Raw genomic sequence first — 18,699 nt, 5'->3', positions numbered from 1 at the left:
ATACAACTATACTGAACTGTCAAGTTCCGAGTATTGTTTTGGAAAATCTAAAAATAAAGACTATGAAAATGGAAAACCTGTTGCTTTTGCTTTTTTATTATTGGAATCGTAATTCAATTCGGATTCTGATTTTGAAGAGTTTATTCGCGTAGACGGCGTTAAGCTACGTGTGCTTTCATTGTGAGGCGAAAATAATGATGGATATTCAGGTGGAATAAACCAGCTTTCAAAATCAAAATTATGAATGAAAATTTACTTTAACGTATCGAATATTTATTTTATGTGATGAAATAAGCGAAACGAAAACTGTGACTAATGATGATTTTATATTATAATAGTAATTATTTGTGGAACAAACAGGAAATGCATCGACAAATGGTTAAGTGAGTGTCAGAACTACATGTGTTTGGTAATCAAACAATATGAAGTAAAAATTTTCATTCATTTTTATTTTTACACTGCACTTGGCCCTTCTGATCTGATGGAGAATAATTTACCTCCCAAGCACTAATATCACCACCAGACGTCGACACTGTACATTTGTCGTCGCAAATGTAAACAAATCAGACTATATAACGCACACCAACAAACCACCGCATTCGTGAAACTGAAAACGTTTTTTTATTACAGAGTCAGTGTGGCACTGACTCAGTTTTAAAAACGAATTCGCTATTACAGAGTCAGTTTGGCACTGACTCAATTTTAAAAACGAATTCGCTATTATTCGCTTGCTTACAACTTAGGCTGATGTCACATTAGGCGGATTCCGCGAGTAAAACCGCAGCGGAGGATCTACAGTGTATTGTGAATTAGCCATGTCACACAGAGCGGGCCAGTTTTGGAAGCGAATTCATATCGAGAAAAAAAACCTTCGCGATATCCGCGAATCCGCCTAAGGCTAAGGTTACTTTGGATAGGAGTACGCACGAAAATTTGATTGTACGAATAGAAACAAACAATTTTGTTCGATAGAAACAGACGAATTCGAACGAAGCAAGGGGGAAGCAATGTAACCACACCAATACAACTCAATGTGGTTGTTTACTTTCACTATTACATACAATTCGTACGATCACTTCTCTGCATCCTGTGTCACCGCCGCCTAATGTGACATCAGCTTTAGTGACAGTTTATTTCGTTTGCTCTCTTCTTGTAATGGGCACCTTACACGATCAAACTGATTGACAATAAGTGTCTTCAATATCGTGACAGCTAGGCTTTCGACATCCGATCTAACCTCAATCAATATTTTGCCACCTTACACGGTCAATATCGCCCTCAACCCGAGACAACGAAAATATCCGCGATGGCTAGTGGCGACATTCGTGTTTGGGATCCAAACTATTCTCCATCAGATTAGAAGGCTAAAAGGCAATTTTCAATTGGTAAAATTTGAATGAAAATATCTACTTGGTATTATTTAATTAGTTGAAGCGCGTAGTCCTAACTCTAACTTAACCTATTTTCTATGAATTTTCAGATATTCCTACTAAAATTTATTATTATTATATAACGTCAGTTTCAGATACAATTTTTGTATGGGATTTTCTCACCACTTGCAGAAAAAAAGTGATTTGCATTCACATAGAATACTAAATTGATTTGGAAAAGTTAATTTTCATTAATAATTTACACTTTAAAACTCGTTTTTCCTTCTCAAAAACACATCATAATACTCGCTTCACAAATACAGACTGAAGGCCCATTTATACGTTGCTAGTAGCTGACTTGACAATGAGCAGCTACTGACCCGGTGGACTCGCTTGACAATTGGTTGACTCGCCTTGTCCGTTCACATAGTGTGAGCTGCTGGCGAGAAACTAGATACTACGGCACGGGTTTACCTGGGATGCCAGGCGATTTTTCAAATGTCCATCAAATAGTCAGAAACAGCAATCAGGTCCGAATTTGTCAAATGATTGGTCCGAAATCGACTTCTTTATTGGTAGTTTTCATCTTAGGTTTTCAGTTGAATGTATCATTACACAATTTTATAGAGATTACAGAGCAGTGTTGAGAATAACACCTGAACAAGTGGAAAAACTGTTGAATTTAATTGCTCCACAAATACAACGCCAAGATACACTCATGAAGGATGCTGTACCTGCAAGAGTGATAATATAAATGACATTGATATGCCTTTCTTCTGGAATATTGTTCAGATTGTTGTCGATATTTTTTAGAATCTCGAAAGCATCCATAGCTAAGATAATTCCGGAAGTATGTGATGCTTTAAATGATAGTCTAGAAGACTTTTTAAAATTTTATTCACACGCGTCAAAAATTAAAATAATGAATGAAAATGTACTTTTTTAAATCGAATATGTATTCTGTTTCTTAGAACCTTACTTTTTTTCGCAAGTTGTGAGTGAATTTTGAATGAAAATTGTGCCTGATAATGATTCTATATTAGACATTCTCCAGAAAACTATCTCAAAAAGAAAGCGTGCCCCGCCAGCGTGCAAAACAGAATAACAATGATTTCGTTAAGAAACTATGAGGGTTTTATTTGTTTTTCCAATAATTTTCAAGTCTATAAATATCTTCGCATATTTTCAAATATCTTAAAAATAGAGACATTTCTTTACATTTGGCATCCCTGATTCGAACGCTAAATTCTGTTTTTGACGTTTTGAAGCATGCGAGTGCGAGTAAAGGCCCATTTATACGTTGCTAGTAGCTGACTTGACAATGAGCAGCTACTGACCCGGTGGACTCGCTTGACAATTGGTTGACTCGCCTTGTCCGTTCACATAGTGTGAGCTGCTGGCGAGAAACTAGATACTACGGCACGGGTTTACCTGGGATGCCAGGCGATTTTTCAAATGTCCATCAAATAGTCAGAAACAGCAATCAGGTCCGAATTTGTCAAATGATTGGTCCGAAATCGACTTCTTTATTGGTAGTTTTCATCTTAGGTTTTCAGTTGAATGTATCATTACACAATTTTATAGAGATTACAGAGCAGTGTTGAGAATAACACCTGAACAAGTGGAAAAACTGTTGAATTTAATTGCTCCACAAATACAACGCCAAGATACACTCATGAAGGATGCTGTACCTGCAAGAGTGATAATATAAATGACATTAATATGCCTTTCTTCTGGAATATTGTTCAGATTGTTGTCGATATTTTTTAGAATCTCGAAAGCATCCATAGCTAAGATAATTCCGGAAGTATGTGATGCTTTAAATGATAGTCTAGAAGACTTTTTAAAATTTTATTCACACGCGTCAAAAATTAAAATAATGAATGAAAATGTACTTTTTTAAATCGAATATGTATTCTGTTTCTTAGAACCTTACTTTTTTTCGCAAGTTGTGAGTGAATTTTGAATGAAAATTGTGCCTGATAATGATTCTATATTAGACATTCTCCAGAAAACTATCTCAAAAAGAAAGCGTGCCCCGCCAGCGTGCAAAACGGAATAACAATGATTTCGTTAAGAAACTATGAGGGTTTTATTTGTTTTTCCAATAATTTTCAAGTCTATAAATATCTTCGCATATTTTCAAATATCTTAAAAATAGAGACATTTCTTTACATTTGGCATCCCTGATTCGAACGCTAAATTCTGTTTTTGACGTTTTGAAGCATGCGAGTGCGAGTAAATTCAAAAAACTTTGAAGTAGCTCGCACGCCGGATCACACATGACAATAACTGGCATGATGTGTTCACACGGTGTGAGTAGCTGCACTGCAGTAACTGACTAGACCGACTCGTATGCTTGCTCGCACCGTCTGAACCCGGCTTAAATTCAAAAAACTTTGAAGTAGCTCGCACGCCGGATCACACATGACAATAACTGGCATGATGTGTTCACACGGTGTGAGTAGCTGCACTGCAGTAACTGACTAGACCGACTCGTATGCTTGCTCGCACCGTCTGAACCCGGCTTGATCCTTTCAGTTTCAGGGATGCCAGATTATTTTAGATTGCGAAAATATAAAATATATTATCTGCAAGCAAATGTTTTTATTCGATAAATAAGACTATGACAGTAGAACCCTGATTATCTGTATCTGTATCTGTACCTCGATTATCTGTATCTGTATCTATTTCTGTATTGATAAAATATAGTTTCTATGTTTAAACATCATCCCGACTATTCGTGGATAATCGGGATTCTACTGTAACTTCAATTAACACGTGATTTTTTTTCACCTGTGATTTTCCCAGATCTTCTCATTCTCCAAATTTTATAGCGGAGTGTGAAGAAACACACAACTTAGACCCCGCTCGCTAGCGCAAAAAATGACATTCACTCTCTCACCATCACATTGTCAGTTTACTTTGAGGTTTCGATTTGTATCGCGAAAAGTACTGTATTTTGCTATTTTAGGTACAGTAATTTACATTTAATGCGACATTTTTCTAATTGGGCAGACCTGTATGCGACACGTTTAGTTAGACATTTTTGTAAACATCGAGTTCGGGCCCAAATTATTGCCCCACATTGAAATTCGCCGCCAGACGTCGACGCTGTACCACTCTCATCTTCAATGTCCAATTACAGGTCAAATCGCCTCCAATGCGACACTGAGTGGTTCCTCGGCATGTCGCATTAAATGTAAATTACTGTATCAGTTTTCCAAACCAAAAGCTTTCATTTATGATTCCTACAATTTCAGTTTATGAATTTTAATTGCAATCGCAAAAAAGACTAACAAACATTAAATGTCCGCTTGCAAATCTGGCAACTCAGTCTGGAAGTCCGTGAGGTAAAACGTCATCATCATGCATCCGTATGAAATGTCACGATATTGATGCCCGAAAATCAGAAAATCCGGATTTCTGCGTTGTCGGCCATGTTCAGCTGTCATTATGCTCTCAAATGTCATCATATTGTCAATAAAGTTGACCGTGACATTTCATATAGATGCATGATGTTGACGTTTTACCTCACGGACTTCCAGACTGAGTTGCCAGATATGCAAGCGCACATTTAATTTTTGTTAGTCTTTTTTGCGATTGCAATTAAAATTTATAAACTACTGAAATTGTAGGAATCATAAATGGAAGCTTTTGGTTTGGAAAACCGATACTTTGATTAGCAAAATACGGTACTTTTCACGATACAAATCAAAACTTCAAAGTAAACTGACAATGTGATGGTGAGAGAGTGGATGAAACTTAACAACGTTTTAGGAATTTTTTAACGTTGAACTCGGTCATTCTTTGCGCTAGTGAGCGGGTTGTGTGTTTCTTCACACTCCGCTATAAAATTTGGAGAATGAGAAGATCTGGGAAAATCACAGATGAAAAAACATCATGTGTTAATTCAAGCTACAGTAGAATCCCGATTATCCGCGGAATAGTCGGGCAAACTCACCGCGATTAACGAATATCGCGATGACCCATTAAAGGACAAAAAAAATGCAAACACGAAAAGAGATGTTTCAACATGAAAACTATGTTCTATCAATACAAAAATCAATCAACTATCCATCTATAAGGTCGTGTACACCAGTGGCTAAATAATGTTAAAGCCATGACCACAACAAAAGAGCATGGGCCTACCACTCACTAACAAATTCCGGAAAGGCCTATTGATTTACTATGGAACTCGCAGTCACGAATAATCCGCAGGGCGGATCACCCGCTCGCGGATAATCGGGGTTCTACTGTCATAGTCTCATTTATGGAATAAAAATATTTGCTTGCAGATAAAATAACTTGCATATATTTTCGCAAACTAAAATAATCTGGCATCTCTGAAACTGAAAGGAACAGTCTGTATTTGTGAAACGAGTATTATGATGTATTTTTGAGAAGAAAAACCGAATTCTAAAGTGTAAATTATGAATGAAAATTAACTTTTACGAATCAAATTAGTATTCTATGTGAATGCAAATCACTTTTTTTCTGCAAGTGGTGAGAAAATCCCATACAAAAATTATGTCTGAAATTGACGTTATATTATAATAATACATTTTAGTAGGAATATCTGAAAATTCAGAGGAAGTAGGTTAAGTTAAGGTTAGGACTACGCGCTTCAACTAATTAAATAATACCAAGTAGATATTTTCATTCAAATTTTACCAATTGAAAATTGCCTTTTAGCCTTCTAATCTGATAGAGAATAGTTTGGATCCCAAACTCGAATGTCGCCACTAGCCATCGCGGATATTTTCGTTGTCTCGGGTTGAGGGCGATATTGACCGTGTAAGGTGGAAAAATATTGATTGAGGTTAGATCAGATGTTGAAAGCCTAGCTGTCACGATATTGAAGACACTTATTGTCAATCCGGTTGACCGTGTAAGGTGCCCAGTACATCAATGACAATCAATACTGGTAGACTGGTTGTGAAAATGGTATTGTGCATTATGGGTTAAATCTCAACAATCAGTAACAGTGAGGATGTGACGTGTTAGCTTTGCAAGTATCATGGAGCGGTATAATAAATTTGTCTAAATAAGTTTATTTCTATTGTAGTTTAGCTTAATGTATATATTTATTCATTGCAGCGTAAAGATATTCTATTTAGATTTTCTTTATAATCAAAACCCAGAGGAAATTGTGGACGGCAATTCGGATTTTAGCTTCCTGAAGCTCTTGGTTCAACTCTTGGTTGATGTCAATCAAGAACTTTCAGCAAGCCATTCGGTTTTGATTTCCCGAGGCATGAGAATCGTTTGCTTTTCTGACACTAGGAACAGCCAAGAATAAACTGTTTTGTGTACTATATGTATAATTTGGATTTGTTCAAATTCACCTGTTGGTATCAGTTTTCAACGATGTTGTACTTCCGAACCATCGATATGCATAAAACAATCTGGACTGAAGTAAAGCAAGGTAATTTTCATGTTTTTAGTATTGCTGTTTAGGTCCTGTCCGAAGAATCGAAGCATCTTCCGGATGGTCACATCCTCGGGAATCGATGAAATGATAATTTGTGGGATATGTTTTCAAAATTCGAGTTGGACTCGAGCCCGAGTATCAATGGTCGAACGCTCACGCATCCGGGTGCCACACATCGAACCATAGGCCGATTGGAACTTATCGCGTGCTATGACATACTGATCGCTTTAGATCGCGCGTTTTTTGATGTTTCATTCCACTCCTTTCTACATGTAAACAACACAGCACAAGGATGCCAGATATGATAACATGTCTTCATTTTGTAAACAGTTGAATTATGAGGTTTTGTTCCTGTGAACATGGTGAATGGAAAGCCCTTCACGAAACGTTTTCCTTATATGCATTCTGTAATTTAGAATAAAGTTATATAATTCATCGAACAAAACGGAAAAAATAATAAAACAACTCAATCTTTATTTTCGTTCGATGAGTTTGATTGTGAAGATAATAATAGAAATCGTCTGGCAACCACCACTTGCGTCACTTGCGGCAAAACACTACACACATAGTTTCGCCGCATTGAAATCGCGTTTACCATGTCAGGTCCGGGCGGTTTACATTTGATTTACACATATATATATATATATATATATATATATATTCCTTCGCAGTCGAGCCGCCGTAAAAATACCAGTTTCAAAAAGCAGCACAGAAACAACACATCCTGGTTACTAGTTCCGTTATTTTGACTTTAATGGTTCACTAGCTCCTCTATCTCACATATTATTGACGTATTTTCAGAAGAAGAAAAAAGTAAAAAATCGATTTCGTTAGCAACGGGATTTTTTCCCTGAACACGACTTTAACTATTATTTTCATTTGCCACTTGGTCAAAATAGTCCCAACATGTTTTTCATGAGTTTCGTATATGGTTTGATTCAGTTTCGTCTCTCTTGTTTCATTTACAGGTCTTAAAGACGACGATGAGCTGTTACTCTCAGAAGATTCGTTGTAAGATATTTTATATACTCCAATAACTTTACCAGCAAGATTGTTTTGGTTCAAGAACTCCTAAATAGTCCGACTGAATCCTTGGGTCTAAAAAGATTGCAATTAAGTAATTCTGAGAAGATCAGTAGTTGAATCCTTATCAGAATATAAAACCTGTTGAAGATTCCTTGCAGAAAACATGATATTCTATTAAAAGATATCCATTCTAAACGGAAAATTTATTCATAGTTCATTATTTTTATGTAAAAATGTGTTTATTTCTTCTGAAATTTAATCATTTATTCGATGTTATTGCTATGATCCATATCAATGGGAGCAGGTTGATTATTCAAAAAGTTGCACAGGTACAGTGCAAACTGCACATTGCGGTTGTATAGTCGGATTAGGTGAATATGTTCCTCTTGAGTGGTGACGATTTGGAAGATTTCAGGAAGCTTGAAATAAAGACGACTAGTCTTGAGGAGTGAAACTAGTGAAGTGAACATTTAAACAAAATAACAAACTAGGTTGCTAGGGGTCTCAGGTTGGTAGTCGGTACAAATAAACATAGGTTTGCTTAGACTGGATGACTACACTTCAACACCCCCTCTCAAACAGTTAATCCTAGGTTTGACCGTAGAGCCTTGAAACGGGTAGATTCCAACGGCTTGGTAAATATATCCGCTATCTGATCTTCGGTCTTGATAGGTTCGATTTTTAGGGATCCAGATGCCACGTGATCACGGAGGAAGTGATGCTTGACGTCGATATGCTTGGTGCGTTTCATCTCCAAATTCTTCGCCATGCAGATGCAGCCCCTGTTATCTTCGTAGATGGTAACCGGTGCGCTATTTTCTTGCAGATCCTTCAGAACTCCGTTCAGCCAAATCGCTTTAGTCGCCGCCAGACTCAGAGCTACATATTCTGCCTCGCTGGATGATGTTGCTACTGTCTGCTGCTTCTTGCTACACCAGGAGACGGGACATCCGAACACCTTGAACAGGTAACCGCTGACAGATTTCCTATCGGTGACATGGGAGGCCCAATCCGCATCCGCGTACCCGACCAATGGTACGCTCGATTCCTCTCGCCGGAATAGTAGCGTCATACCTCTGGTTCCTTGAATGTACCGGACCACGTGCTTCAGTGCTTGCCAGTGTTGAGTCGTAGGGTTTTGCTGGAAACGACCCAGGTATCCAACCGGAAAACATACGTCAGGTCGAACACACAGCATGAGATACATCAGGGATCCCAATAGCTCGCGATATGGTTCGTCAGTGCGTTGGCCTGTCGGTTCCAGTGAGAGGCCTTTCTCCATCGGAACTCTGACCGGATTGCAGTCATCCATCCCGAAGCGTTTCATCAGCCGATTGATGCCTGCGTTCTGCGACAGCTTCATTACACCAGCCTCATTGTTGTAGTCGATTTTTATGCCTAAGAAATGGCGCAGGTCACCACAATCGGACATCTCGAACAGCTTGGCCAGATCACGCTTCAATTGCGCAATAGTCGTGCTTGGACCGAATGAAGCCCATCTTCAGCAGCTCTTCGTTGAAACGCTCGTTCCAACATCTCGGGGATTGCTTTAGGCCATACAACGACTTGACCAATCGACAAACTTGACCAGGCTTCGCTTGAACTCCATCCGGAACGGCCATGTAGATGGTTTCCTTCAAACTTCCATGCAGGAAAGCAGTCCGTACATCCATTTGATGAAAATGATACTTATGATGAACTCCGACGGCCAGCACAGCTCGGATTGTGGCCAGCCTTGCCACCGGTGCGTAGGTTTCCTCGAAATCTTGTCCCGGCTTTTGGAGATAGCTCTTCGCCACTAAACGTGCTTTGTAGCGAACGGGCCTACCATTGTCGTCCTCCTTCAGTCTGAAGACCCATTTCGATTTGAGGGGTTTCACGTCAGCCGGGCACGTCGTTAACTGCCACACGTTGTTCCTCTTCAGAGAGCCTAGTTCGCTTTTGGCTACGTGCGGTCAATCCTTGCTGTCATTTCGTCCAGCTATCTCATCATAGCTTTGTGGAGTATCTATGAAAAGTAGACCGCCAGAAGTTGCTCCGTAACCGGTAAAGTAATCAAATAACTTACCAGGGAGCGTGCGCTCCCGTTCGCTCTGCCTCACTTGCGTTTGTCCGTCGGACTCGCAGTGTTCTGGTTGGGAAGGGAGCGCTGGTGGTGTCGGATCGTCAGGCTCGTCTGGTTGAGCTTCGTCGTCGGACTGCGGATCTTCTTCTTCTTGGGAATCGTCACCTGGTTCTGCCACGTCAGCTTGTACATCTTCAGCTTCCCCCTCTTGTTCAAGCGGGAATACGACGACCAGGGGAGCTTTTGATGATTCATCTGGTTCTGCACCATAAGGAAAACGTGTTTCGTCAAACTTGACATCTCGGGCTACGATGATCTTCCGTTGCTTTCTGTCCCAGAGCCTGTAGCCATTAGGGGCATACCCCATCAAGACTACCTCCACGCTTTTCGGATCGAGCTTCTTCCTTGTCTGGCTTGGAATCCACGCAAATGCCTTGCATCCGAATATGCGAACCTTCTCTACACTTGGCTTCGTACCGAACCACAGTTCAGCTGGCGTCTTTTCACACTGGAGGCTTGCCGTAGGACTTCGGTTCAGCAGGTACACTCCGGTGTAGGCGGCTTCAGACCACAAATTCTTTGGGGCCTGTGAATCGAAGAGCATAGCACGTATCTTCTCGATGAGAGCCCTGTTGAAACGTTCTGCTACACCGTTCTGCTGGGGAGAATAAGCGACCGTTGGCTCCACTTGAATGCCTTTGGATCTGTACCACGCCTTCTGTTCGTTGGAGCAGTACTCCCTTCCTTGATCTACGGTCAGTCTGGAAATCGCCTTGCCTGTCGCCGCTGTAGCCATTGCTTCGAACTCACCGAATTTCTCGAAAACTTGGGACTTCTTCTTCATCAGGTAGATAACCACGAAGTGCGTGTGGTCGTCGATAAAGGAAACAAAATATCGTGACCCGTCCCACGCCGGTGGATCAATAGGACCACAGACGTCCGAGTGGATTCGTTCCAACACCCGGGTTGCTCGCTGTCTAGTTCCGCTGAAAGGTTCGCGGCACTGCTTACCTTGTACACAGGGTTCACAGAACTCAATGGCCTTTGGTTTCACGTTGATGCCATTCACCATGTTGTGCTGCACCAGTTTTGCCATCGCCTTTTCATTGAGATGGCCAAGTCGACGATGCCACAATCCGCTCGCCTCTGCATCGCACATGTTTTCTGCCGGTGGATCCACGTTGATTTCCAGCTCGTACAGACTGCCCTTCAAATGGGCCGTGGCAATCACTTGGTTCTCCTTCCGTAACACTGCTTGACGACCATCAAACAGCACCGAAATTCCAGCAATTGCCAGTCGTTTAACGGACATCAGGTTATCCCGTAGGTCGGGGATATACAGCACCTCGTTGATATTTACTCGAACACCTTTGTTGCTGCAGCCATCGATCACGCCTTTCGTTCTCGCCACGAGTGTTTCGCCGTCCTTGGCAACTTGAAGAACGATCGGCTCAGCCAGTCTTGAAGACGACGAAAATACCCTGGCATCATTAATCAAATGGTCACTTGATCCAGAATCCAACTTGAGGTTACCTTTTCGCTCTGCCGCCGGCCAGATTTTTCACGGTTGACCATAAAGCTCACAGAACCGCTTCCTGAAGCTACGTTGGCCTCACCGTTGTTCCTCTGGCGGCAATCTTTCTGCATGTGTCCCTTCCGGCCGCATTTGTGGCACTTGCCTTTGAACGTTTTCGGTTTAAATTTACCTTTTTCGCCGATGAACGCCGGTCACGCTGCTTCACCTCCTCTGCCAGGAGCCGCTGCTTGACGGTATCGAATTTCAAATCTTCGTCGCCTAGGTTTTCGAGCGCCGTGATTAACGGATCAAAAACTTCCGGAAGAGTCCCAAACAGCGTCACGATCAAATCCGCTTCAGCTAACTCTCCGCCTGCCTGTTTGAGCTGCCCAATCAGGTCTTCGAAAACCACCAGATGACCACGCATGGAATCGCCTTCCTTCATCCTCAACCGTCCAATCTGCTTCCGAACCAGGTTCTGCGTCACCAGAGACTTCTTAGCAAAGGAATTTTCGAGAGCTTGCCACATTTTTTTCGCAGAAGTTTTATCTCGAACGATTTCCAGGCAGTCATCGCCAAGGAAACCGATCAACAGTGACTTCGCTTTTCTGTCCGTCTCGTCAAATTTCGTCTTCACCGCGGCCTCCACAGTGTCCGCTGGGGGATCATCTGTCAACGTCTTGACCACTCCTTGCGCGTCCAGGAACATCCGTACCCGGAAACTCCAGTTGTGAAATCCAGGACCTCCGCTGAACTGGGGTATTCCGTGCACCGAATCCTTGCTTGAAGTACCCATAACCTCTTGAGTGGTAACGATTTGGAAGATTTCAGGAAGCTTGAAATAAAGACGACTAGTCTTGAGGAGTGAAACTAGTGAAGTGAACATTTAAACAAAATAACAAACAAAATAACAAACTAGGTTGCTAGGGGTCTCAGGTTGGTATTGGGTACAAATAAACATAGGTTTGCTTAGACTGGATGACTACACTTCAACAGTTCCCATGTGGGCTTTGTGCTTTTTGCCCTGGAATTTAGGTCTCGTGAAGAATTAGACTATAATGAACATTCGTGTACAGATATCCTTAACCGGTAGGAGGCGATCTGGTGTGGTGGTTAACATTCGTACCTCTCACGCTAAAGGCCACTAGTTCAATTCTCACTCCCAACATTCTTCCGTTGGAATAAATCCGTTGATCCAAGTGATAAACCAGCCAAAGGCTGTAAATCACTATAATACAGCCACAAAAGAATCCTTAATCGGCGGTTAGTTCTACCAAAAAAGCGGTTAATTATGTTGAAATTGAGGACACACTCAGCCAGAAAAATCATCCAACCCTCAGTTATGTTTTCCGGGTACCTGCATGCCCTGCGGAGAAGTGAAATATGTTTATAAGAAGATTGATCGGAAACGGAGAAAATCGATCAATTAGTATTGAGCCTTTGTGACTTTAATCTAGGAAAATCCTTTACTGCCAATTTTTCAATTCAACATCTAGTGGGGAGGTCGATCAATGAACATCGCGGAATAGTTACTAGTAAATTAAGTAATATGTGTGTCACAAAAACTCTTGTTCATGAAAAAGCTTGCCTAACTGTTTCACAAAGTTCTATGAAATATTTCGCGCTAGTATAAAGACCGCAAATATATTTAAATTATCTACAAGAACGCCGATTGATAATGGGCCTGATCACGAACGTCACTTCACGGTAAAAACGAAAAGAATTGTATGCAATTTGTATGCATTTCTTTCCGTTTTCACCGTGAAGTGATGTTCGTGATCAGGCCCAATGAATCTGCTTCTGCTGCATAGGAACTACGAATGTAAACAAGCGATGTGTGCCCAAATCATGCTCTGTATGTATGTGTAGCTAGTGATGTCTAAATTTTTCATTTGTTCGATTATCGATTCTATCGGGTTGTCGATATAAAATGGATAAAAAATGTTGGATAAAAAAATTTATATAGTCTAATTCTTAACCTAAAAATGCATTTATCTTGAGAAAGATTCCTTCTTTCATTAATCGCGATTACTGTGACAATTATTCGATGTATTCATATTTTGATTTTAAATTATTCGATACAAAATTACTCGATTATTATTTCAGCTATTCGATTATTTGAATTAATCGAACGATTAACCGACGTCTCTATGTGTAGCAAAAGCCGTATATGATTTCCATGAAATAATATTTAAAGTGGCATTCCTGTAGGTTGACTTCACGGTGACGGGACGTTGTATGTGTAGCTCACTTAATGCTCTCACAAAACCGTGCGGCGCATCATCTCCATCGCAGTGAATGAGGAACTGTACAACAGTGACTTTGGAACCGTACACTCCCGTCCCCCCTTGTGTGTTTTATCTCATTCTCTTACCATAAGTGAGCCCCAGGCGCCTAGAAGTATATCCTAAGGTGGGCCAACATGCTAAAACCACTCTTCAGCCATCTTGGAAGTCTACTGTTGTTTGTAAACAAAAGACATTACGCTTGTACCCAAGCTCGCTCATGATCAGTCTGTCTCTTTCACGCTTCAAGCAAATAATTCCCCCTCTGCTTCCCTCCGTACTGTTTTCATATACCCCTCCCCTGACCAACTTAGTGACGAAACGGCCTCACCTTAGGATTTACTTCTAGCCGCCTTGATTAAGCCCATGCGGTGGCCTGTCACTGCAAAACCAGCGCTTGGAGCCTTCCAGTGTGTTCTTACCCTTAAGGCTGATTTAGACGATGCCAGTCAGCGCTCTAGTTGAAGTATCCAGTGAACAGAGAACAGACACTCTGTTCAAGTCACTTGTACCAGTATCGAACAAGTAATTGGCCTCTTACTTGAACAGAGTGTCTGTTCTCAATTCACTGGATACTTCAACTAGAGCGCTGACTGGCATCGTCTAAATCAGCCTTTATGTACAGCAATTTACATTTTATGCGACATGCCGAGGCACCACTCAGTGTCGCATTGCAGGTAATTTTGACCTGTATTGTATTGGACATTGGCGATGAGAGTGGTACAGTGTCGGCATCTGGTGGCGACTTTCAATGTGGGGCTTTAATTTGGGCCTCGAACTCGATGTTTACAAAAATGACCAATTAAACGCGTGTGTTAATTACTGTAGTATTTTTGAAAAAAATGGCATCCATTTTCTCATGTCTTTGCAAAACATGACCGAAAAGAAAGCAAAAGAACAGAAAAGGCTGGGCAGCCTTGGGATCGACACACCATGACCTCAACAAAATCAATTGCCTTCTTTCTTTACTCGGGTCTCCTCCCATCAAAGATCTCGCGTAGCGCAACAGAGTGGCAAACTTTTTACTGCTGTCGTCGCGAGAGTGCTGATGTTTCCTTTTCGTTTTGTTATTTATTTTGCGCAAGCAACTACACGTAGCCAAATTCTTTAGGAAGAAATCTTCCGTGATATTTACGAAATACGAAGTGAATACGTCGAATTGTTTGCAGAAGAAAGTAGTTTCATTTAAAAAAAGTATGACATCACGTTACATTCTCCGTTCGCTGGATCGATGATGATTATGATTATGATGACAGATGTTTGAGAGGACCTGGTTGTATTTAGGGTCTGCGTTGTATTGTTTACCTTTTTGTGGCCAGGGAGATTTCGGAACTGGTTGCTCCTACGGTTAAGGTGAAACCAATTGGCGTACGAACGTCAGCCGAACTTGCGTAATCTATAAAGATAGCAGCATGCCAAACAATCAGAACAGAAACAATGTTGATTGGTCCAGGTTGGTCCTTAGTTTCGTGGTTCCTGTCAGTTTTTTTTTTAATTTGTCGTTTAAAACTACAGATACGGATTAGGAAGCGATGACTCATCTCCAACGGACCGAGCCAGACCGCGAGGCAACAGCGGAGGATTCGTTGATTTGGGAAATGAATATGATTATGGAGCCGGAGGACATCACGCCTCTGGCAGAGATGAAATTTTCGCCGAAGACCAGGGTGATAAACCATGGTGGAGGAGCAATTTTTTCATCTCGCAGCCAGTGCTTTTCGGTACATGGGATGGAGTGTTCACGTCCTGTTTGATCAACATTTTCGGTGTCATCGTGTTTCTTCGTGCCGGATGGATTGTTGCTGAAGCGGGAATAATGCACGCTGTGCTGATTATCTTCTGTGCTGTGTCGATCGCATTGATATCGGTCCTTTCCGCGATTGGGATTTGTGAACGATGTCGGGTGGAGAGTGGTGGAGTTTACTTTTTGATAGCTCACACTCTGGGTTCTAGATTTGGTGGATCGTTGGGTTTACTTTATTGCTTCGGCCAGGCTGTGGGATGTGCTCTGAACGTACTTGGCTTTGGAGAATCAATGGCCGGGCTTGTAGGATTGGAAGGGGATCCTTTGGCTATTCGATTGTTCGCAGTTGCGGCAGTTTTGCTGCTTGGGATTATCAATGTGGCAGGGGTTAAATGGGTAGTGAAGCTACAATTTGCCCTTTTGATCATAATACTCATATCCGCGCTCAATTTTATGGTGGGTAGCTTCACTGGTGAAGATCCTGAGAATGGATTCGATGGTTGGGGTCAAGGGAACATGGCACTAAATTTGTGGCCAAAGTATAGTTCTGGAACGACATGGTTCACCGTTTTTGGTGTATTCTTCCCAACAATAACGGGAATACTGTCCGGTATCAACATGAGTGGAGATCTTCGAGCACCTTCAACAGACATACCAAACGGAACGCTTGCCGCTCTGAGTACATCGACATTTTTGTATATGGTCTTCGTCCTGTTCCTTGGAGCAACGTGTCAGAGATATGCGCTGGCAAAAGATTTTATGATTGCGACCAAAGTGTCGGCCATTCCTTTTCTCCTGCTCGCAGGTATTTACGTTTCCAGTATGTCATCCTGCCTGGGAGCAATGTACGGAACGCCACGTGTGTTGCAAAGTATAGCGAATGAAAATGTAATACCTGGCATAGGCAAACTTGGGATGGGCCGGGGTCCGAATAAAGTGCCGCTGTATGCAATGGCCGTTGTAGCTTCGGTGACGACTGCATTTATTATCGTCGGAGATATCAACACTTTGGCTCCAATTGTAACTATGCCATTCCTGCTAACCTACGCATGTATCGATTACTCGTACTTTGCGCTGGCACAAACATTTGACATTCAGAGCACCAGGGAGGAACGATTCAGAATACAAGCCCAAAGTCCATTGTATGAAACGAGAAACTATGGAACAACGGTGGATTTGCAGGATAACAATGACTTGGATCAGCTATTCCCGGAGCGAACGAGACACAAACATTTATCGGTAAGAGCGCTTTGTTGGTTAAAGTCATTATGAGCTTCATCCGTGTTTCTTTCTACTTCAGAGTCCAACCAATTCACCGCAGCACGTGCCTTCGACAGTAGCCAGCCGTCCAGCTGCAAATGGAGAAACAAGCGGGAATCAAACGAATGGAGGGTTATCCAATAGCACTTCCATAAACAGTGAGGTGATTTTCCGTGGGGGAACTAACAGCAACAACAATGACGGAAGCATACTGGACGAGGCTGACGATGAACCGATAGCACCAATTCGCCCACCGATCCACTCGAAAACGAAGAATTGGTACTCCGGGTTCTGCAACCGATGGGCTTCACTGATGGGAGTAGGTTTCGGAACAAGCAAGTATCGAGAATAACATTTATCATGAATTTCATTCCAGGCCGGAGTGAAGGTTCTCGTGATGCTGTTGGTAAACTGGGTGTTTGCGCTGATTTGCATAGGGAGTGTGTTTGTGGTGTGGTTCTATGTTGGCACGGCCAATCCAGCAGTTAAACCTGGTTTGGCGCACGAATTTCGATTCTTTGTGTGGCTGAAAAACGTCGTTTTCAGATGCTTTGGGTGAGTTACCTTAAGCAATCCAATTGATTGTAGGAATGAAGTATTGGTTTTCAATTTCACAGAAAACGGATGCACGATTACGAACAGGTAGTGGTGACGCCTTCTTGCCCGAATGTTCCATTAGCGGCGGCGCAATTAAACGAGGAGAATGAAGACTTCGCCTCGCGGCGACGGTATCACCAGTCCGCCGTGGTCCAGGGGCACTATGTGGACGACGTTTGAGAAGGTGAACGGCGAATATCGCCAATGATGTGACAAACACACTGAACAATACTTACTATTGTGGTAGTCAAAGTGCTAGAGATGGGTATTTGTACATTTATTATATATTCGTTGGGAGACCACCAAAGCGAACTGATAGTCTAAAAAAGTGATTTACAAAGGTCAAATAGGTATTTTGTAAAATCCACGCAGAAACAAGAGAAGTGGGCAAGAAAGGACATTTTTATTATTGAAATTTACGCGCAATCTTTAAGCAATAAGTATGAGACGAGCAACACAATGTTGGCTGAAAGCAGTTCCATTGATAACATTTTGAAAATGTAAATAGAAAGTTCCCGCTACTGATGTTTAGTTAACACAAGATTATTTATAAAGATGACGATTATTTATATTATTGCTTTCATGATTACCAGTGAAATTTCGTTGAAAATCGCAGCTAATAAGTCCATCATCCTAAGTGTATGTTTTGTTCAAACATTTTTAAGTTGGGTAAACCATACGGAAAATGTTAAATAATAAATACATTGAACAATATTAACATGAGCGTGTAACTATGCAACCCTTGGGAGATTTGGGTACTGGAAGGCGAGTGAGTAGGGAAAACAACTGACAGTTTCAACTAGATCATATGCATGACTTGTTAGAGAACAAGCGACTGAGTGTTGTGTTCATTCTAATCTAGGATACGTACAAGCTCAAAATTACCACGGCTTTCGTGCATTCAACTTCCAGTTAGGCTTCCCGCCGAATACTTGTGAAATCATGTGGACATTATAAAAGTAGTCAGAGGGAGTTGAATTCTCTTCGATTTTCTCTGAAGGCGTCCAAAGGGATTGACTGCTTACTACATTGTTACGTATCAGATTTGCTCTATTACTACTTCTACTAATCTTAAATAGCCCTCTGTATGGTTTTCCTCAACAACGTAAGTCACTACAGTCTGTATTCATGTTTATTGTAATAGTGATTAATAAACAAATAAGTTCTTATACAAGCTAAATGACACAGTTGTTTCATTTTTGGCGATTATGCCATCGATATTTCCAGAAAATCGTTCTCGTAATAATATATTCATGGAAATTTCTTTCAGATAAATATATCTGAGGAACGGATCAGAAATAGTAATGAAATAGTAGTAGCGTTCTAATGGCAGATCCTGTAACGAATCGGTTTGTGTTTTTATCCCATCTGTTTATTTTATTAGGCTCATTTAGCACCTAAG

At 41.3% G+C, this 18,699-nt stretch overlaps 1 protein-coding gene across 1 annotated transcript; it reads left to right on the top strand.

Moving 5' to 3' along the window:
- Window positions 1–14,687: 14,687 nt before the first annotated feature.
- Window positions 14,688–18,477, top strand: LOC129765375 (solute carrier family 12 member 8). Its single transcript, XM_055765632.1, has 5 exons — window positions 14,688–15,149; window positions 15,212–16,679; window positions 16,741–17,019; window positions 17,077–17,255; window positions 17,318–18,477. Exons 1-5 carry the CDS (start codon window positions 15,109–15,111, stop codon window positions 17,475–17,477), a joined length of 2,127 nt encoding a protein of 708 aa, XP_055621607.1. The 5' UTR covers window positions 14,688–15,108; the 3' UTR covers window positions 17,478–18,477.
- The last annotated feature ends 222 nt before the right edge of the window (window positions 18,478–18,699 follow it).

The sequence above is a fragment of the Toxorhynchites rutilus genome, chromosome 2 (assembly GCF_029784135.1).
Source record: "Toxorhynchites rutilus septentrionalis strain SRP chromosome 2, ASM2978413v1, whole genome shotgun sequence".
Classification (NCBI taxonomy): Eukaryota; Metazoa; Arthropoda; class Insecta; order Diptera; family Culicidae; genus Toxorhynchites; species Toxorhynchites rutilus.
Note: the sequence above shows the minus strand (reverse complement) of the source record. Positions and strands in the feature narration are given on the sequence as shown.